Genomic DNA, 22,694 nt, shown 5'->3' with positions numbered 1-22,694 from the left:
CATCACGAACGTCTTTTCATGTCGGCAAGAATTTATCTTCAACATGAATTTTAGTAACTTTTAAGTATCCCATCATATGGATGCACCAGAGTTTGTCTATTGTCCTATTGTTGGACATCTAGATTGTTCTATTTTTTCCATATTATAAACATTATGTTATGTTATGAGAGAGCACTTTACTCACCACCCCTGAGATTTCCTTCTATTACAGTGACAGTCTTGGCCTTTTTCTGGGATAGAGAGATTTACCTAATAGATAATTTTGAAATTAGGACCTGGGCCTGTGTGGCCCACACCTTCTTCTCCTAGGAGCCAGACTGTTATCAGAGAGCAGGTACTTGCTCTTAGATGCCCAGATGGGAGGCTTGTGTCTGGGCAGTTCGGTCTATCTGATTCTGGGATTCAGTTTTAGGAAGTGTATTGTGGCTGTACACCTAAGCTCTGGACTATAATAGTTACAGCTGACCTTTTGATTCTTGTATATTTATGTGTCCTCATATATATATATGTATAAATTTAAGAATTGGGATTTTTTTTGTCTGAAGGTGAGTATATTTTAGGCCTGTTTTTGTTTTTTTTTTTTGGAGATGGAGTTTTGTTCTTGTTCCCCAGGCTGGAGTGCAATGGTGTGATCTTGGTTCATTTAACCTCTGCCTCCTGGGTTCAAGTGGTTCTCTTCCCTCAGCCTCCCAAGTAAGTGGAATTACAGGCACATGCCACCATACCGAGCTAAGTTTTGTATTTTTAGTAGAGACGGGTTTTGCCATGGTCAGGCTGGTCTCGAACTCCTGACCTCAGATGATCCACCTTCCTTGGCCTCCCAAAGTGCTGGGATTACAGACAAGAACCACTATGCCCAGTCATTTTAGGTCTTTTGATACAAATTTTTATATTATTCTCTAGAAAGTTTGTACCAGTATTGACTCCTACCGGCAGAGACTGGAGTTATATCTATCTTTGAAAGCTTAAATTTTTTCAAAGATCTATATCTATTTATCATATAAAATATATAATATGATAAATTATATATAATCATAAAATATATTCAGTTATATATAATCATATAAAATATATAATATATTATGTATAATATATTGGATATAAGTTAATTTACATATTACATATGTAAATGATCTAAATATATATTTTAAATATGAATTTAACCAAAAAAATTGGAAATGGAAGGAAAGAGTTAAGACATAAAATCATTTACCAAGTTTTGAGCCATCTGGAAGTTTTATGTATTGATGGAGTTTTATATGTTGATGGAATTTTATATGTTGAAATGTTTGGCCATTTCATGTACACATGTATGTACATACTTGGGCATGTTTACGTTAGGCAATTTGAAAAGGAGTACTTGGTATAACATGAAAATACGACATTAAGAAATATACCATTTGTAGGAATAGGGAGTGTGCTATTTAATTAATCAAGAAATCAGAATGATATCCAAAAATATCAGCTACTCTCCCTTTTCCCCTCACCTTGGGTTTAAACGATGATTGGCAGGCATTGTGTTGAGAAGCTGAAAATTTTATTTTCATGAGTCATAGATATTGAGACTCCAATGAACTTTGCATATTTATTCTACATAGTGGTTTTCCATGTTTTTACCAGGAATATGGTAGCATCACAGGCATTCACTTTTTTGCATAGATTTAAAATGAACTGGAAAAAATTTCACCCATCCTTTGAAGATGTTTGATAGAAGCTGAACCCACCTCTTCCTTAGTACTGTGTGAAATTGGCTGTGATGTGCTCGTGGTTGAAGGGTATGTAGTCAGCAACCCCTGGAAAAAAGCAGAGAATAATATGAGGTGACTGTGGTGCATGTAACCATCTCCATCCCCCAAGGGATGCAGTGAGCTAGATGCAGTGAACCCACTGAATTTTTTAAAGGAGTAAAATCATCCTAGAGAGAAATAGGCAGTTTGATTATGGAGAGAACATGAAATTGAGATTTAGGGTGTTCTTGTTTCCAGTCTCTGGTACCATTTCATGGAGTAAGTCTTTGGGTATACCCTTTAAGATGCATGAGCCTCTTTTTCCTCACATACAAGATTTTGTTAATAATATTTACTCTGAGGAGTTATTTTCAGAATTAGAAATAATGACTTCTGGGTGCCTAATACAGTACCTGACACAGAATAATTGTGCAATAAATGGTGGTTATTGCTAAAATGGCTTATTTAGGCCAAAATTAGGGCATTCAAGGGAGAACCTCAGGTTCATTTTTGAAGTTTTTGTAAGACATAAGAAAGAGCAGTGGGTTGAGAATTTTTGTCTTTCAGGACAGGAAAGATAGATGATGGCAATATCTGTTACCTTTCAGGTAGCCGGGCAACAGAAAGAATGACAGTTTCAGGCCCGCATCTTTTTGTGTCTCAGAGGACTACCATTCTTTCTCCAAGGGAAGAAAAGTAATTGGTAGACATGAGAATATGCCTGATTTAAGTTCCTGGGGCAATTACTTTCTTTTTTTAAAAAAAATTTTGAGTATTTAAAAATTTTTAAATTTTTGTGGGTACATAATAGGTGTGTACATTTATGGGGTATGTGGGATATTTTGATCCAGACATTTCTTGAGATGAAGGTGATGGGAAAACTAATAATAATGATGATTAATATTTTTGAATATATGCCATGCAAAACACTGTACTTAATCATTCTAAGTATATTATTTCCAATCCTCACAATAACCCAAGAAATGATTAGTGCAATTTCCATTTTAAAGCTGTGCAAACTGGCTCACAGATTTACTACTAATGTACTGCAGCTATTAAATAAGAGAAGGAGCTTCTAACCAAGTCCTCTGTGACTCCAAGATCTTTATTATGTGCTTTGCCGCAATTCCACAAATTCTGACTGGCAAGATTTGTTACATACATGATAGACTCTAAGAATAACACCTCCCCCACTGTAATATTGGATAATGAAGCATCTTTACCAACCTATGACCTTGGCTCTACTGGGACTTCGTTTGGCTTTATATGTCTCTGCATAGTGACAGTTAACATCAGGTTAACTAGGTAACATCATGCTTAGACAAAAACCATACACCAGTGCTCTTTACATCGGAGAATATTTCAATATGTGTGCAAAAGCTTTAACCAATGTTAAGGTTTGGCTGAAGTCTGAGTTTTATTCTTCCCACTTTCTCCTAATTTTTTCAGGGGAAACATGCACCAACATCCACATACAGGCATTCCTCTCTTTGGAGATTTTTTAAAAAAGAAGGTGAAGCATGAATTTTGAGTGAAACTATTGTGCAAAGCACATTTGTACAATAGAGTTACAGAGACTTTGGAAACCTGGGTTTGATTATCCACTTTTACGTTCTAGATGCATGCCTTGTACAAGACCCTTTAATGTCTCTTAAGACTTACTTTCCTTCTCTGTAAAAGGTATTACCACTGCCTACAGAATTAATCTCTTTCTCTAATGATTATATATATAAAAAATAGATATTTGTATACATATAAGCAATCACTGTCTATAGAATTATTGTATATACACATATGATCTCATAATTATCAATTGATTAAATGAATGAATGAATAAATTAAATGAAAAATAATTAAGGAATGTAGCCTTCAAACTACGGAACATAGCACCTATGCCTTTTCTTCCCTCACCTTCATTCAAAGGTGTTATGCCACTAAGGAACTGCCAGTACGTCTTGTGATTAACATTTTCAGCGATATTGTTGATAGAAGAGACGACAAGGCCCCAAGATGTCATAGTGGTTTCAAATCTTAAAAAAAAAAGTTGTCTATGATTAACATCTCACTTTAGGTCAGGGAATAAGGGGTAAGATGAAGGGATGGAGACATTCAATTAATTAATTAGTTAATTAAGTTTTTAGAGACAAGGTGTCACTTTGTTACCCAGGCTAGTGGTGAGATCCTAGCTCATGGCAGCCTCGAAATCCTGGGCTCAAGCAATCCTCCCGCCAGGATAGAAACACTTTAAATGCTTCAGATAAATGCTTCAGACATTTTAAATGATATTCTCTTTTGAGCACGACTTTATCTGATAAAGTGATCAGATTATATCAAAAGAGAAAATGCTTTAACCAGTTTACTATTGATGGGCATTTAGGTTGATTCCATTTCTTTGCTATTGTGAATCATGCTGCAATGAACATAGATGGAGGCCATTTATCCTTAGCAAACTAACACAGGAACAGAAAACCAAATACTGCATGTTCTTACTTATAAGTGGGAGCAAAATGATGAGAACACATGAATACACAGAGGTGAACAACACATACTGGGGCCTATCAGAGGGTACGGGTTGGGAGGAGGGAGAGGATCAGGAGAAATAACTAATGGGTAGTAGAATTAATACCTGGGTGGTAAAATAATCTGTACAACAAACCCCCATGACACAGTTTACCTATGTAGCAAACCTGCAAAGGTACCCAAAACTTAAAATGAAAGTTAAGTAAAAACAAAAGAAAATGGGCCAGGTGTGGTGGCTCATGCCTGTAATCCCAGCACTTTGAGAGGCTGAGGAGGGCAGATTGCTTGAGCCCAGAAGTTCGAGACCAGCCTTGGCAATATGGTGAAACCCCATCTCTAACAAGAATACAAAAATTAGCCAGTATCATAACCTGATCTCAAAATAAATAAATAAATAAATGAATTTTTAAAAAGCAAACATGCAAATGACTAATGAATATGAAATTACTTCACTTAGAATAAAATGAAATGAAAATGAATGGATTTTGAAAACACCTATTAATAATCAAATTTTAAAAATGTAAATTCCCCCAAATGAGTAAATAATTATATGAGTCATGGAATGAATATCCAAGATTAAATATTTGGAAGCCATGAAAATATTTGTCAATAATTTTCAGTAACACAGGAAACTACTTATGCAATAATGTTAAGTGAAAATATGAGATACAAATTTTACATGAAATATCTCTCTGTCCCATGTTATGATGGATCACATCTATTTGTAATATGCATGGAAAAAACACCTACAAAAGTTATAAAAAATATTAACAGCTGTGATATTATGTGTGGACTGTAGATGATTTTTCTTTTTTATGCTTTTTCCCTCAAAATTTCTGCTATATGTATTTATTACATTTATAATCAGAAAAAGAAAAATTAGGCAAAATTAAAGCTAAGCTCAGAGAAGTAAAGTACAGTATATTCAGAGGGTTTTAAAATTAAATATTTCTGGGCCAGACACAGTGGCTTATGCCAGTAATCCTAGCACTTTGGGAGGCTGAGGTGGATGGCTCACCGGAGGTCAGGAGTTCAAGACCAGCCTGGCCAACATGCTGAAACCCCATCTCTACCAAAAATACAAAAATTAGCAGAGCGTGGTGGTGGGTGCCTATAATCCCAGCTACTCAGGAGGCTGAGGCAGGGGAGAATCACTTGAACCCAGGAGGCGAAGTTTGCAGTGAGCCGAGATTGCGCCATTGCACTCCAGCCTGGGTGACAAGAGCAAAACTCCGTCTCAAAAAAAAAAAAAAAAAAAAAAAAATTAAATAGTTTTGTAGTGTAATTTTTATCCTGACCTGTCTATGGAAGTTAGGGAAGTTATGGATTCATGCAGTAAGCAGCAGACACAATGTGCTCAACAGAACCAGGTGGAATAGACCGCCACGTGGTATCACTCAGTTGTCAATTCCTTAGCCTTTGTCAGTATTCCTTCTTGGTATCTTCCTGAAGAATTTGGATCATCTTTTCTTTGAAAATATCTGCTTTTTTCCTTTCCATGACTTGGCATTTTCCTCCTCTCCTCCTATAGCTTAGACTTCTCCATGTTTATTTATTGCTTCCTCTTTTTGCAAACTATAAATATTCCCTAAAAGTTAATTTTCTTATTATTAAGAAAATTAATTAAAAAATTAATTAATTTTTAATTAATTTTGTGATTTGTTTCTGTGATTTATTTCTGTATTTTCCCCTACCCTGACAGGGGCATGGAAAGAACATGAGCATCAGATTCAGTCCAACCTGGATTCCACTCTCAACTCTTATTAGTTACGTGTTATGTGATCTTAGGAATATTGCTAACTTCTTTGGGCCTAAGGGTTCTATCTGTAAAATGAGAATAACTAAATATGTCTTATGGTTTTGCTGGGTGCATGTATCTGCTACCTACTACATGGATTCTTGACTTTGGTCATCACCTCTAAGAGATGACTGTCCAATTTTTTTCCCTGTCCTGACCTTTTTTCCTAGTACTTCCTCTATACCTCCAAAGCCTTTCTTTCTCCTTCCTTCCTTCTTTCCTTCCTTCCTTTCTTCTTTCCTTCCTTTCTTTTTTTGCTTTTTTTTTTTTTTTTTTTTTTGAGACAGAATCTCACTCTCTCTCCCAGGCTGGAGTGCAGTGGCACGATCTCGGCTCACTGCAACCTCCACCTACCAGTCTCAAGCAGTTTTCCCGTCTCAGCCTCCTGGGTAGCTGGGACCACAGGCACACACCACCATGCCTGGCTAATTTTTGTATTTTTAGTAGAGACAGGGTTTCGCCATGTTGGCCAGGCTGGTCTCGAACTCCTAACCTCAAGTGATCCACCTGCCTTAGCCTCTCAAAGTGCTGTAATTATAGGCGTGAGCCACTGTGCCTGGACTATACCTCCAAAAGCCTTCTGATGTTCCTATTTCAAATGCCCACCATTAAACATATCTAAGGAATTTAATCCCTTTCTTTGAAAGATGTTCTTTCTTCTTGACCCTTTAATCAATAGTTTTGAAGCTTCTTTCTCTTGACCTCTATGTCCCATCACTCACAGAGCCTTGGTGTGGGTCTATGTATCCTAGAGGAAGTCATCGTCACTTCACAGCTCCATTACTGGAGTCATGTCCTTTGTTTTAGCCTTGTCTCCAATTCTCACAACCTAAGCAACATTTTACAAAGTGGATTTTCTTACTCAAAAACTTGCTAAACAAAGTCCAATCTCCTGAACCTGGTATTTCAAGACTTTTACACTGTCACCCAACCTGGTGTGTCCACCTGGCCTATTCATTGGCCCCAAATTCCTTGCTCAGTGTTATTGCAAATGCTTTGTTTGGCCTCCCCTCCCCTCCTCTCCCCTCCCCTCCCCTCCCCTCCCCTCCCCTCCCTTTCTCTTCCTTTCCTTTCCTTTCCTTTTTTGTTTTCAGACAGAGTTTCGCTCTTGTTGTCCAGGCTGGAGTGCAATGGCGTGATCTTGGCTCACCGCAACCTCCACCTCCCGGGTTCAAGCTATTCTCTCGCCTCAGCCTCCCGAGTAGCTGGGATTACAGGCATGTGCCACTGAGCCCAGCCTGTTCTGGCCATTTCTTTTCCTGGACTTACCTCTTCCCATATCTTCCTAAATAGTACCTATTCTTTGTGGTTCAAAGCTACAAAGTCTCTTTCGCCTGTTCTACTCTGCAACGGACTTTTGAATCTCCTCTGAATTTTTGTTTTTAAAACTTCATCGTACATTGACTTGTATGATTTAAGTTTTCATGAGAGCCTTATCTATTTATTAGATTGTAAGCTGCTCAAGGGGTTATTAAATAAAAATCTGTTATCAAAAGGAAAAAAAATTAAGAAAACAGAGGATGGAGAAAAAATGGGAATTCAGATCAGGCCTGGAGAGAATGATGAATGACACTTGTAACACTCACTTGAACATAGGATTTTTGCGCTGTGCTTCTTCTAGGACAACAAGTAACACTGACCCACTTTTCACACTCACGTTGATGGTCTTGTTGAAGAGCAGCTCAACCCCCCTCAGCTGGTTATTTATGGTGTATATGACAGTGATGTTAGATGTGGAGGTGGGGCCAGGGCCAGGTTGGCTGGGTAGAGTTGGTTGTACCTCATGATCTGTGAAGGGCAAAGAGGCCACATTTGTCAAAGGTTATGGGGTTTGTGTTATAGGTTTAAAATCTCTGTTATTGGCAACTCGTCCCGGAAGACGTTTCAAGAAAGTAGTGAGTTTCATACCATTTAACAAAGTAGTTGGACCACTAGCATGGAGTTCCGGCAAAAACTCCATGGCCACCTTGCTAAGGTTGGGACATCACTGGGAAGCAACCTAAGGGGTTGAGTGAGTGTAGTAGTGTTTGGTAGGATTGGGATCAGTTTGCTTGATTTTGTCTCCACGTTCTGCATTGAGATAGACAAGAAACTTATTAATGTCTTCTTGTCTTAGGAAGTTCATGCAATGCAAGAGGAATGATGCTTTATGTTGGCATTTTATTAAAAAAAAAGAGTTCGAGGAATCCATATCAAACACTAGTAATCTCTGGAGTGGTAAGTTTTTATGCAAGACCTCCACTTTCTAAATGCATATTTCTGTAATGTTTGAATTTTAAGTGTCTTTCAATTGTATGCATAAACGGATAAAATAAAGATGTTTTTAATTAAAAGGTGGCATGCTAGGTTTCCACTCCATCTCATTGGTGTGTGGCATGCATCGAGCTTTCATAGTTAGATCTTTAAGGCTCAACTTAAACATGAATTCTGTTCTTCTCCGAAGCCGCCCAAACAAAATCAATAACTGGTCACGATTTTTCTTGTTTGCATTTGCACTGCATGGGGCTTTAACTTCTATTTCATCCTTACTTCGTTGTCCCAAATATTGTAGTTTTTGTTTACACATGCCTTCTGACTTTGCGAAAGGCAGATATGATAAGATATGCATAGTGTTTGATGGTACATGTGTCAAAGGAATAAATGAAGCTATATGTTATTTGATATTTGGGACCATGGAGCTTCTCCTACCTCTAGTATCCCACAAAATGCTTTGCACATAGTAGGAGCTGCATATATATATGCTGAATGAAGTAGATATGGGGCAGAGTTCTGAGTGCAAGAAGGTATGTCTGTGTGCTAGCACACACTGTTAAGGACTGGGAGTCAGATGAGGTCTGTCCACATGGGAATAATGGACATTACAAGCCTATATGCCACTTAACATTGATCCGCATGTCATTTCTGGCATAAGTTGCTGCTTTATGACATAAGAAGAGGTGGATGTCTTACCAGGGCTACAAGTGACCTGGGGCACATCTAGGTATGTCTTGCCTTTCAGGGAAGGGAGGATTTGAGCAATGGACATGGGGTTGTGGAATTTCCCCTGCTTAATCTCATCGAGTATCATATCCATAGTCTTCATGCAGTTCCATTCCTTTTTAGGTGGCTGAGGTGTTACAGAGAGAGCCTGGGAAGGAAGAGAGAAAGAGAGAGAGAAAGAAAGAGGAATTAGGCATAGCTGAGAGTTGGCTCTTACATGTCTTAATAGACAAACTTGATCACTAATCATTGTGATCACGTTGTCACCCAGAATGCAAAGGCAGTGCTATGTAAGGTTTGGAACACATTTGTCTTCAATGCTATGTCCCCACCACTTAGCACAGTGTCTGTCAGACAGCAGACACAGAACTGTTCAATGATTAGATCCAGGGAACACTATTAGACAGTCATATTTACGAACGATTCTTGAATGTAGAGTGAGGGTGAGACTGGGCTCCAGAGGGAGCTTTAGTCTAGGACAAGCTGGACTCCAGAGGGAGCTTTAGTCTAGGACAATCTAGCCACATAAATGGAGTAGACCTCTTGTTTTATGTTGTCATGTGCCCTCTTTGGTGGACTTTTCCCTCACTTTGTGCTTGTGTCAGGACTGTCAGAGGCTCCACAACCCTGGCCCAGGACGGACTCATGACCGGGGCTGGGCTGATGGTGGTGCACCATCCCCTTGATGACAGTGATTGGTGGACACATGTACTAATCAGAGTCATTCCCTGACATACAGACATTGGGAGACCGAATGATTTTTTTTTTTTTTTCCCTCTGCTAAGATTATTCAACTGGAACCATGCAAGTAAACAGTAAGCTGCTAGTGACCATCTTTCTCAGTCACTTTGAAGAAGCCCTGAAGCAGGAAAGAATGAGGAAAATCAGGGATGGACGATGAAAAAAGAGTGGCCCCTAATATCATGATTTGAGCCCTTTATTCTGGTTATTCCTGAAACCACCTAATTCAGCCCTGGACTTCCCAGTGTATGTGAATAGTAAATCCTCATTTTTTTTTTTCTTGAGCTAAAAGGATTTGGGTTTCTGCTACTTGCAAAATGAGTCTTGAGTAATACACCAAGCCATTCAGCCATTTGCCTATTTTGCTGCATTATCTATCGCATGAATAAAATAGAAATAATAACTTCTGTCTATTGTTGGGGGCGTCATTTGAGGTTCCAAGGGGCTAATGTATAAAAGCATTTCGTGATGTGTGATGTGGAAGCTGTCATTCCCACCTCCCTTCCTTTACAGTGCTGATTATGGCCACCAGAGCATGTTAATAGGCTGAGATTGTTGATGACAGAATATTTTAGATTAGAAAAATGTTATATTAGACACCTATTGATTCCAGATTTCTGGATGCTCCAGATAGAGGCAGTAAACTCCAGATAGAGGCAGTAAAAAGGGTAGGGAAAGATTATATATTCTGACAAGAAATCCACATGGCTTGTGGTATTTGGATGTATACACGGTCCTGCCTTTTGATAGGAAAAGCTTTAATTCCCAGGTCCAGCTTATCAGAGTGTACTTAGCAGGTGATAAAATCCAAACAGAATTCACAAACCAAGTTAGCAAAAGTGAACACTTCCCTGTCTAGTGCTAAATTGAAGCAAGGTTATTTTTAGTGAGTCACACACACACACATAAATCCCCAAACCATCTTTTATATCTCTTCCAGACTGCCTTTTTCTTTCCAAAAAGCTTCTAGACCAGAGCACTGGAAATGCTCTTGTAAAATTCAGCCATGGCAAAAACAGGGTTTTGTTCTATCACAAAGTCTCCTTGACCGTGACATATAAGTGAGCTTAATTTTTATTAGTCACTTCTATACGTGGTCCATTGAAGTGCAAATTTTGTTTTTGCTCTTACGTTTAACATGAACGAATTCTTAGGCTGCTTATATCCTTTTCTAATTTTTAATGTATGAAATCTCAATACTAGTCTCTGTTGTTTTCCCCAGGAGACAATTTCTTTCTAATAGTCCCCAACTATGTTAGATTTAGGGCTGGCATCATCATGCCATGATTCTCCCTTTCCTGGGCTTTCTGAGTTGAAGAGTCCCTGGTCCTATTAATCCCCATAGGACATTTTGAGACATTGGAGCTCAGAGTTCTTGGTTGGGATTAGAGGATTCAGCCACAGATGGCTGCTAGTTTTTGATTGTAGTTGGTTACTTCTGCCCACTATCATTGGTGCATCTGTCTTCTGTAGAGGATGCTGCCCTAATCAACTAGGGTAGGGTGGGTTGTTGGATTTGGAACTATTAACACCAAGAACATCTTACAGAATCCAAGCCTGGGAATGTATGCTATTAAAGCATAGAATTGAGTATGGACTTGGCTGCCAGATAGATCTGCTTTACCATTTACTATGGGTTTTTGTGAGGCTGGGTCAATGTTAGGTTATTTTCCTTAATCATTTTGAGTATAAACTTGCTATTTTTAGATCAAGGTAAAACACTGGGCCGGGCGTGGTGGCTCACGCCTGTAATCCCAGCACTTTGGGAGGCCGAGGCGGGCGGATCACGAGGTCAGGAGATCGAGACCATCCTGGTTAACACAGTGAAACCCCGTCTCTACTAAAAATACAAAAAATTAGCCAGGCATGGTGGCGGGCGCCTGTAGTCCCAGCTACTCAGGAGGCTGAGGCAGGAGAATGGCGTGAATCCAGGAGGTGGAGCTTGCAGTGAGCTGAGATCGCGCCACTGTACTCTAGCCTGGGTGACAGTGCGAGACTCCTTCTCAAAAAATAAAAATAAAAAATAAAAAATAAAATGAAAATAAAAATAAAAAAATAAAAAAAATAAACACTGAAAAAGAACACTTGGCTGGTAACATTGCATCAGAAAATTCTATATTTTTAGAGGGCGTGCTTTAATATTCTTATTATTTATACATCAAAATTGCAATAGTCTATAATTATTACAAAAAAACTGATCATTACTAATAATAAATTAATATATTTCTTGATTTCTTTGTTTCATTTTTTTTTCCCAAGGAAGAGAAATGAGTTCATACAGATTTGTTTTCACACTTTACATAAGAGGTAGGGAGGAATTAACACTTACCTGCATTTTACCGGTAGAGAAACTGAGGCCCAGGCACCACAAAGAATATATCTCAGGTCATACTAGCTGGATTTTCACAGAGATGTTAGCAGAAGCCTGGCTTCTTGATTCTGCAATCCAGGCTTATTGGCAGGAACCCAACCAAGAACATCCAGCACGTGTTTACCTGCATGGCGAGGCCAGTACTGTAGATGTCTCCAATGATGCCATTATCTTTGATCTTCGTGCTGATATTCTCCACAGTAGCCTTTAGTACCTGACCAAACAGGGCTCTGTAACCTTCCTCTGAACCTACAGGGATCTTGTTGTACATGCAGGTCAGAGCCAACGTTGCCATTGCTCCTGTGTCTGTGAATGACAGAGGGGATAAGATCACCATAGTCACCATCACAGCAATATGAACAGCTAGCATTTATTGTGTGCTTATTGTATTCTGGCTCCATGATTTTATTTGCTCCTCAGAACAACCTGTGAAATAGTACCTGTAATCATTTAAAGGGAGATGATCCTTTTAAGAGACAAAAAATGGAGGCTCAGAAAAATTAATTGCCCAAGGCCACACAGTCAGTAAGTGCAAGGCCAAGATCTTAACCCAGATCAATACAACTCAACAGCTCATGCTTATAATTAATATAGACAGGCAGTATGTTCAATCATACAGCTCTTGTGCCAGAAAAGACAGATGCAGTCTCTGTTTTAAACTCCTTTAGCATTTGTTGTTTATATATCTGTTTTACAATCTTGATGCTCTCTTTTATTTTTATTTTTTGTTACTGTGCTCTGTGAACTCTTAGATGGTGGGAATTTTGCATCCACCAAAGCACCCCACAAAGGGGCTTTTTCTTGTTTGCATGCAATAAACATGTGGAACAAATGAGCAAGTTCTGGGATGGCAAGACTAGAAGAAATAAAAGACTTGCCAGATATCATCTTTTATTTCATTGATCTTCCCCTCCTCACCTTAATCTCCATTTGGAAGTTGCATAACTTCATTAAGGGTGATAGTGTTATTGACAACCAGAAGGAAATAAGTCCATACTTTTGGAGGCAGAGATGCCCCAGAAATGTGTGAGGTCCCGGATGTGAAAGGGAGACCAGTCTGTTCTTGACCCCCAGGGAGGATCCTAGAGCAATGGTTCACCTGTTTGTCTGACAGGAACTGAAACAAGAGAGGCTGCTGATGGGGCGTGTGTAAGGGAGTGAAAACCTGAGACAATACTATTGCTTAGAGAGTTGGCAGAGGAGAAGAGGTGACCATGAATGTGGGCTGTGACAGTGGCCCCAATAGAGAAGGATCATTATCCATAGAAGGGGACAGAAGGAGGACATGATGTCGTAGAGGGAAAAGCGTTCACTCACAAGCAGCCATATGCTTGCAGAAGAAAGACGCAAGGTGGTCCCCGAGTTTCCATGAAGGGAAACATCGTGAGTTAGGGTTCCAAGAGTAGCTGTTTAATGGAGAGAGGATATTTGGATGTACTGAGGAGAAGCATCGAAAAGAATGGAGTGTGAGAGCATCAGTAGTGATTAAAGAGGAGATGCAGAGGAGAAGTGAAGCAAGACATTAGTATTTAATTTGGGAAGAACTTCTGACTTGAATGACATGACTATTGTTCCCAGCGGAGATTCTGTAGCTGCCAGACATATCAAGTATTATCTAGTGTCCTTGTTTCTACATAATGCTCCCTCGCCTTCCTTCATGTACTCCTCAATTCACCTGCCCAACAAACTTCTGGTAAGTATCTCCCATCCACAGGCACATTCACGTCCTTAGCTCCTCCTCCATGGAATGCTCTCCTTTTCCACTTCCCTGTGCCAGCTCCACCATTCAGTGCACAATGCCTCTGATGTACCCAGCTCAGAGTACTGGTGACCTACTCACCTACATTGAAGGGAGAGGAGTTGGCCAGCAGGGTCTTGGCAAAGCGGACAGCTATCGGCAAGGTCGCCTCAGAGTTCTTCTGGCACAGTGCCAAGATCGCTAGACTGGGCCCATAGAAGGCTGATGCTTCAGCATTGGGGCCTTCAAAAGGGACAGAGAACCTTCATCAGACTCACACTCAACACAATGAGGACATTTGCAAACAAGGAAAAGCCAAGCCTTTGAAAAGCAAACCTGCTAGAAAACCTGCCCCCAAAGAGAGACACAGCATAGGCAAAGAGCAACTACAGTGTTTATCAAAAGAATGTCATCAGGCATCTGCAAAGAACAAAAGGGATGACTCTGTCTTCAGACAGGTGATGACTCAACAAGCTTGTATCCTTGGGATCATGACCTTTTCTAGTTCATTTTGGATTGGAAATGAATCTTTCCATTGTGTGATTATCAGAAGGACCAGAGTGAAGGATGCATTGTGTCTCTTCCCTAACTTTCCTTTCTCTTCACCCCCACCCTTTTCCTGTCTGGGTTTAAAGTTCTTGGGAAAAACCATGTGCCTGACTTTCTTCTCCCTTCCAGTGAGGTCTTACTGGAAGGTGCCCAATTCTCCATTTGTCTTTGTAGAATGGATACTTTATCCCCAGGGTCTCGGCAGGAGGAGGTGAGGGCCATGATGGTGAGGCCAAGCTGCCCAATGGTTAGATCTGCAGAGAAGAGAACACAACAGTTAGACCGAGGCATCCTCAGGGGACAGCTCTCCAGGAGCCAGTGATGAGGTCTCTACTTTTTATCCAGAGCATTTTGACTTTTTAATAATACGAGCAGTTTTTTGATCTGTCTTTCCAAAGAAAAAAATATGGAAGAATACATAAGGGAATATTTAATATAGTGGCCTCTGTGTAACTTGATGACTCTAGTATTTGCTATTTGAGAATCCATGGTGTTTGATTAGAAAAGCAGCAAAATACTCATCTAGATTTATATACAGAAATTTGCAGTTACAAAATAATTTAAACTTTATCTACCTTGAGCCTCCACGCAACTCCTGGGAGATAGGCAGAACAGAGATTTTATCATTATTGTCATTGCTATTAGCAGTAGTAGGGTTATTGCTATTAGAATCATCTGGAAGGTGAGGCTGAGCAATATCCTGTGACTTGTCTCAGATCCCAGAGTTATAAAGTGGCAGAGCTGGAACTGGAAGGCTGCTCTTTCGACATCTAGTCCAGAGCTCTCTCTGCTTTACTGACCTCCTCCATGAATGCTCTGACTTCACATGTGTTTCGTTCCAGTTCCCTTCCAGGTATGTAGGGAAAAGTGTTTGGGTGGTTTATGTACAATCAGATGCCGCAGTCGGGTGGGAAGGACACTGAGTTGGGATCTGGAGGTGGTGTGTGATGTGTGAGATTCAGGGAGAGTGCGAGCGGCTCAGATGTCTCACCGTTGGTGTCGCTGGACATGAGCTGGTAAGTCAGGAGTTTCTGGGCCTTCAAATTGTAGGCTCCAGCCAGATTCATGGCAATCAGGATGCTGGGGTTTGGGTAGGCTGATGAAGTCACTGAGTTCTCCATGAGTACTTGTATGCCATTGACCAAGGGCTCCTGGGCTGAGGGAACCGCTGAGAAGAGGAAAGCCATTTACTCACCTTCTAACCCTCGTTCCTTCTCAAAAACATTATTCCTGTGTCTTTCATGCTTTTTTTTTTTTTTTTAGACAGTTTCTCTCTTGTCGCCCAGGCTAGAGTGCAATGGTGTGATCTCGGCTCACTGCAACCTCCACCTCCCAGATTCAAGTGTTTCTCCTGCCTCAGCTTCCCAGGTAGCTGGGACTACAGGTGCCCACCATCATGCCTGGCTAATTTTTGTATTTTTAGTAGAGACAGGGTTTCACCATGTTGACCAGGGTGGTCTCGAACTTCTGACCTCAGGTAATCCACCCTTCTTGGCCTCCCAAAGTGCTGGGATTACAGGCGTGAGCCACCTCGCCTGGCCGTCTTTGGTGCCTTTTAGGAGAACACTTGGTTAGCACTGGTATCCTAAGTGACTAAAGAGAAATGGAGAAAATGGTGAGATTTTACTTTTGAGGACAATTAGTTTCTTCATCTTCTCAAATAATCCATGTCCTTAAGAAAGTGATTTTTAAATTTAGTAACTTCAAGCAATATGGCTCATGACATTTCTCACAGTTTCTATCACTTTCCTGGAAATCACTGATTTCCTTGCATTCATTTTTTCCCTCACTCTTTCATGAAGAATATTAAAGATTTGGGATATAATTTATCCTTAGTGAGTACCAAAGTCTTTTACTAGTATGTAGTGGTGTCTGGTCACAATAGCCACTGAATGTCTGTCTTTGTACCATCAACCATTATTCCTGCAGTAGTACTTTCATCTCTATTATTTTTATTTATTTAGTTTTTGAGACAGGGTGTTGCTGTGTCATCTAGGCTGGAGTGCAGTGGTGTGATCATAGCTCACTGCAGGCTCGACCTCCTGGGCTCAAGTGATTCTCCTACCTCAGGTTTCTGAGTAGCTGGGACCACAGGTGCATGCCACTGCACCCAGCTAATTTTTTTCTAAGATTTTTTTTGGTAGAGATTGAGTCTCACCGTGTTGCCCAGGCTGGTCTTGAACTCTTGGGCTCAAGCAATCCTCCTGCCTTAATCTCCCAAAGTGCTGGGATTACAGGTGTGAGCCACTGCACCTGGCCCCATCTCTCTTAATCAAAAACGTATAGACTTGCCTCTCAAAGAACTTATGCTGTTAAGTCAAGAAAGATGAACAGCACACAATCACACTCGGACTTATCCATTTTGGAATTCCTATAGTGATTGCTATTTTCAACCACTTTCTCATCAGCAGAGCTCAGTGTCAGAGGTCACAGCCCCTCCCTAGGGCAACTGCTTCCCTGACCTCCTTGAAAAAACATCATACTCACAGCATGAACTCCGGGACTGGGTACTAGTCCCAGCCGTAGCCCAGAGAAGGCTCAGGAGGTAGAGGGCAAACCAGGCCATCTCACTCTCCTGTCCACGTCTCTCATTCACAGGTACTGCGATTTGCGAGTGGAATATTTCTTTACCTTCTCTTATATGTGCTTCCCTTTGTTAAATAATCTGCTCCCCAACCCAGCCTCTCCTAACTGCCCCTGTGCTGACCTCTCCTTTCCTGATACAAGTAAGTAAATTTTCATCTGCTTATCTAAGTTTACCGACTGAAGGTGACTTCTAGGTTACACAGTCATATGAGAAACCTGGGGCTGAGTATATAGTGAAAGCAGTGTTGAGAAAATGTCCTTTACCAAAGTCTTGGGTCAGACATCAGGAAGTTTGGATAATGTGCTAATATCAACAAGACTTCTTCTAGCCCTTATTGTATCCAATCAGTCACCAGGCTGCTTTTTAGTAACGACTTCACTGGGATTTAGGCCATTCATAGACATCAGCTCATTTTGTGATCCTGGGCACCTGCTTTACAACACGCCCTTTTAGGCTCTCAGGCAGGCATCTGCCAGGTGACATCTGGCTTTATGAAATTAATGATGTCTACCTGGACCTGGATTCTAGCCTAGACTCTTTGAAGTTGTTTGACTTTAGGGAAGAAATGGACCTCGGTTTCCCAGAAATGGTTTTGTTTGAGTTCTCTTTCCTTATCTGGAGATAAGAGCCGTCTCAAACACCCAAAGCTTTCAGATATTATCTTTTAAAGTAAGTAATTAGAAAATGTGAGATCCATTAAGTATACATATTTCAGATGTGTAGCTATATTATAATGCAAATTATACTTCTTTATAAGAGGGAACTGAAAATGGTATCTTGAAATTATAAAGAAAGGAGCCTTTTTTTTTTTCCCCCCGGATGTAAAGTAGCTCATTTTAAGGGGAAATTCTGCAGTGGCGCCCATCTTAGTATAAAAGTCAAAGCCCTTTTCATGACCTACAAGGCCGTAGAAGATCTGGCTTCTGGTTTCCTTTCTGACCTCAGCTCTAGGCGTTTTCTCCTTTGCTCACACTGCTTCCGTCACACAGAACTTCTTGTGTCCCTTGAACACATCAGCTACCTTTGCACGGGGCGTCCCCTCAGCCCGGGACCCCTCTTCTTTTAAATAGCCTCCTGGTGGCTTCCTCACATCCTTCACGTCTCTGCTCAGAGCTAAGCTTTTAGAGAGGCCTTCTCAGGACATCCTACATAGGATCCTGCATCCTCCCCTCCACTGACACCCATCATGCCCCTCGCCTGCTATAACTCATCGCCCGCTGTCGCACTATGTGTGTGGTTGTTTATCGTTTGTTTATCTCCCTACTAGAATGTCTGCTCCGCGAGGGAGGGGCTTTGTCTCTGGCTCACTGCTCTATCCTTAGCCCTTACAACACAAACTAGCTCACAGCAGAAATAAAATACTTTTTGAATGAGTGAATTAATGAGCAAATGTAAGATGTGGGTAATAAAGCAGTTTTTTTCCCCCTTGGGAAACATGGTGAGTTTTGTGAGATGAGAGCACGGGGTACGTATTGGGGTATGCTGGACAACTTCTAACACGGCCTGTGTTTTCACCTCCCGGTGTTCATGCCTTGTGTAGCCCTCTTCCCTAGAGTGTGGGCTGGCCTGGGGCCACATTCTATTATAATGAATATAATGCAGCAAAGGTGATGGGATGTGTTTGTGAAAGACCGATTTCCCTCTTGCTTGCCTTCTCTCTCTGGCCCTTCCTGTTCTCATGAAGGCAGCTGCCAAGTGTGAGCTGCCTTATGGAGAAGCCCACATATGGCCCCTGAGAGCAGCCTCCCGCCGATGTCCAGGGAGGAAAGAATCCTTCCCCAGTGAGCTTTGCGATGAAGGCAGCCCCAGCTGACATCTTGATTGCAGCCCTGGGAGAGACCCTCCTAAGCCAGAGGACCCAGGTAAACCCTCCCTGGATTCTTGACCCACAGAAACTGTGGGATAATAAAGTTGTCTTAGGCCCCTAAGTTTTAGAGTAACTTGTTATGTAGCAATATATATCCCATACATGGTATATGGTGGAAGACAAGGCTGGAAAAACAGTTTGCATCTACTTGGTGGAGAGCCTCGCATGCTGTGTAAAGGAGTAGGAGGCAGAAAAATGCCACTGCCCGGACACTGTCAAATGCCCATGCCCTAATCCCTGGAACCTGTGAACATGTTACGTGGGTTATACGACCAGGAAGAATTAAAGATGCACATGGAATTAAGGTGGCTAATGAGCTGACTTTAAGAGAGGAAGATTAGCTTGGATCATCTGGTTGGGCCCAGTGTCATCACAGAGGTCCTTGTTAGTGGCAGAGGAAGGCAAGAGCATTAGTCAGAAAAGCAAATGTGATGTTGGCGGCAGAAGTCAGAATGATGCAATTGCTGGCTGTGAAGGTGGACAGGGGCCATGAGCCATGCAACGTGGGCAGCCTCCAGAAGCTGGAAAAGGCAAGGAAACGGATTCTTCTTTACAAGCTCTGTTACTAGGGCAGCCCTAAGGAAATAGCTGGGAAGGCTCCTTATTTTCTTAAACGGTTGTTTCCCCTTAGCCTTTTTATCTACAGGGGCCACTGCTTAAAGAGTTCTAAATCACCCACGATGCTGCAGGAGCTCCATGATCCCTTGCCAAATACCAGAGGAAGATAAGACCTGCACGAGACCGGTGCAAACCAGGACCGCCAACCCCTAGTTACTTTTAGATCATTAACATATCATTATAATACTAGATTCCTCTCCCTTAAAAGAGAATTGCTGCCATTTTGTGTACATGCGAGGTATGAAGAAGTATGCCTGGGGACTGCGCCTGCGTGTTTGGAACTCCACCCTCGGCCTGCTTACATACCTCCCTGCCCCATGTCTAACTCTTGAAAATTCCCCTGCTTCCCATTGCTTAAGGAGAAGGTGCCTTTAGAGCGAGAGCTCCCCTTCTCCATTCCCTGACTGGTGAATACAACCTGATTGCGTTTGTCCAATTGCATGTTCCTTCTTTGTGACCCGAAGTAGGGAAAGAACTTGCTTTACTGGTGCCACCTCTAGGAGCACAGCTCTTTCGATACCTTGATTTTAGCCTGGTGAGACTCTGGCCTCCAGAACTGTGAGATGATACATTTGTCTTAAGTAACAAAATTTGTGGTAATCTGTTGCAGCAACAATAAGAATCTAATGCAGGATTATGAGTCCAGTATAGTGCTGACTTTGGGTTCCAGAGCCTGCTCCTGATCCTCCTGAGATGATCCACACACCCTTGGCCTGCCAGCCCTTTAACCACTCACTTCCTTGTATTATAAATTACCATTTACAACCAGGGCTGCTGCAAGACTGATCATGACACAATTGTTGCAGTTAGTAAATGATTCCCAGAACAGGAACCACACCGGCCATACATTTCTTAACAGGGACATTTTGACAGTCCTTGGTTAACTATTGACTGGGATTTCATTTATTTCCTTGTTTCTCCTGTGCCTAATATTTTGGTATCAAAGCACCTAGACTCTCCTTGGACATGAGTAAGGTTTATATGTGGTGATTGTTCTTTGCTGTGGCAGCAAAAGGAAGCTTCTCTCTTCAGACTCAATTCAGGTTTTGTAATACTCTCAAGCTGTAGGAGCTTCTTGTAAGGCAAATGTGGCCAGTTAGATTTCTTACTTTTATTTTTATTTTTTTCTGAGATGGAGTCTGGCTCTGTTGCCCAGGCTGGGGTACAATGGTGTGATCTCAGCTCACTGCAACCTCCGCCTCCCGGGTTCAAGTGATTCTTCTGCCTCAGCCTCCTGAGTAGCTGGGATTACAATTGCCTGCCACCATGGCCGGCTAATTTTTGTATTTTTGGTAGAGATGGGGTTTCACCATATTAGCCAGGCTGGTCTCAAACTCTTAACCTCAGGTGATCCGCTCGCTTTGGCCTCCCAAAGTGCTGGGATTACAGGCATGAGCCACCGTGCCTGTCCTCAGAACTAGGTTTCACGGGCCAATGTTAGTGGAAACCTAAGGGAGTGTTATTTCATGTCTGCTTCTGAGATTAAAGGCATTTATATCAGACAGCAATATTATTACATTACACTTTAAGACCTCTGGCTGAGAGAAACTCAGCAGTCTCTGTTAGAAATAAAGGCTAGTAGTGCTATTTATGGACAGTAATACCAATTCTGACATTTTGCATGTTTCTCACCTTAAGCCAGTATCCTTCAATTTCACATAGCTTGTATAGGCTACAAACAGATCTGACCACTAACAGCACCAGGGATCCTGGAAGGGTAACATGCCTCCCAGCTTCTTTAACTTAGCTTTATTATTATTATTATTATTATTATTATTATGTTTTTAATTTTTGTGGGTACACAGTAAGTGTATATATTTTCCAACTTAGCTTTAAAGATGAGACACAGACCCAAGGAATAGAATCCATTTCTGTTCATTCATGAGGGTCATGTGTTACACCCAGGTAATGAAGACCAGGGCAGAGTTGAATCTGAGCACTGAGTATCAATAGCAGAAAGCAGTTTGTTGGAAGAGGGTTCAATCTGACTGTGAAGCAGTGTTAGTGATGGAGGAGAGGAAGCTAGGATAATCATGAAGAAAACACAGGAGTAATAAGGAAGACATTGTTAAAGTAATTCAACTGGCCGGGTGCGGTGGCTCACGCCTGTAATCCCAGCACTTTGGGAGGCCAAGGCGGGTGGATCACCTGAGGTTAAGAGTTCGAGACCAGCCTGGCCAACATGGAGAAACCTGTCTCTTCTAAAAATACAAAATTAGCTGGGCATGGTGGTGCATGTAATCCCAGCTACTCAGGAGGCTGAGGCAGGAGAATCACTTGAACCCGGGAGGTGGAGGTTGTGGTGAGCCGAGATCACACTATTGCACTCTAGCCTGGGCAACAAGAGCGAAACTCCATCTCAAAAAAAAAAAATAGTAATAATTCAACTAATTCTACCTGAAGGCATTTTTCTTTTAAAAAGTACTTTATTTTAAACTTTTACTTTAAGTTCAGGTATACATGTTCAGGTTTGTTATATAGATAAGCCCATGACATGGGGGTTTGTTTTACAGATTATTTCATCACCCAGGCATTAAGCCTAGTACCCATTAGTTATTTTTCCTGATCCTCTCACTCTCCCCACCCTCCACCCTCTCATAGACCCCAGTGTGTGTTGTTCCCCTTTATGTATCCATGTGTTCTCATCATTTATTTCCCACTTATAAGAGAGAATATGCAGTATTTGATTTTCTGTTCCTGTCTTAGTTTGCTAAGGATAATGTCCTCTGGCTCCATCCATGTTCCTGCAAAGGATATGATCTCATTTTTTATGACTGCATAGTATTCCATAGTGTATATGTACTGTATTTTCTTTAAAAGTCAATCATCGATGGACATTTAGGTTGATTCCATATTTTTGCTATTGTGAATAGTGCTGCAATGCACACACACACGGTTTATATTAGATTTAGATGTAGAATGATTTCTATTCCTTTGGGTATATACCCAGTAATGAGATTGCTGGGTTGAATGGTAGTTCTGTTTTTAGCTCTTTGAGCAATCTCCACACTGCTTTCCCCAGTGGTTGAACTAATTTACACTCCTACCAACAGCGTATGTGTTTCTTTTTCTCCGTAACCTCGCCAGCATTTTCTGACTTTTTTTTTCTTCTAATTTCTTTTTTAAAAATTTTTTTAAAATTTTTATTTTTTATTATACTTTAAGTTCTAGGGTACATGTGCACAACGTGCAGGTTTGT

At 41.1% G+C, this 22,694-nt stretch overlaps 2 protein-coding genes across 3 annotated transcripts in view; one reads left to right on the top strand and one right to left on the bottom strand.

Moving 5' to 3' along the window:
- Nucleotides 1–22,694, top strand: part of LOC105464605 (oocyte secreted protein 1) — a 98,060-nt gene that overhangs the window by 10,851 nt on the left and 64,515 nt on the right. For both annotated transcript variants that reach the window (XM_071074557.1, XM_011712623.3), the window contains exon 2: nt 8,162–8,262. In XM_071074557.1, coding sequence (XP_070930658.1) covers nt 8,162–8,262 — 101 coding nt within the window. The remainder of the gene's footprint in view (nt 1–8,161; nt 8,263–22,694) is intronic.
- CBLIF (cobalamin binding intrinsic factor) lies at nt 1,521–16,989 on the bottom strand. The gene is made up of 9 exons (XM_011712626.2): nt 16,911–16,989; nt 15,415–15,591; nt 14,564–14,677; nt 13,977–14,117; nt 12,261–12,442; nt 8,995–9,172; nt 7,632–7,833; nt 3,639–3,757; nt 1,521–1,793 (listed from the first exon to the last, which is right to left on the bottom strand). Exons 1-9 carry the CDS (start codon nt 16,987–16,989, stop codon nt 1,732–1,734), a joined length of 1,254 nt encoding a protein of 417 aa, XP_011710928.2. The 3' UTR covers nt 1,521–1,731.

The sequence above is a fragment of the Macaca nemestrina genome, chromosome 12 (assembly GCF_043159975.1).
Source record: "Macaca nemestrina isolate mMacNem1 chromosome 12, mMacNem.hap1, whole genome shotgun sequence".
Taxonomy (NCBI): domain Eukaryota; kingdom Metazoa; phylum Chordata; class Mammalia; order Primates; family Cercopithecidae; genus Macaca; species Macaca nemestrina.
The sequence above is the reverse complement of the archived record's forward strand: the minus strand, read 5'-3'. Positions and strand labels throughout refer to the sequence as shown.

Coding starts and splice junctions, on each gene's coding strand:
- CBLIF (XM_011712626.2), bottom strand. CDS start 16,989: ATGGCCTGGTTTGCCCTCTACCTCCTGAGCCTTCTCTGGGCTACGGCT. Junction 7,834..8,994: donor CCAGGTCACTTGTAGCCCTG/GTAAGACATCCA, acceptor TGCCCTTCACAG/ATCATGAGGTACAACCAACT. Junction 1,794..3,638: donor CATAACACCTTTGAATGAAG/GTGAGGGAAGAA, acceptor GCTTTTTTCCAG/GGGTTGCTGACTACATACCC.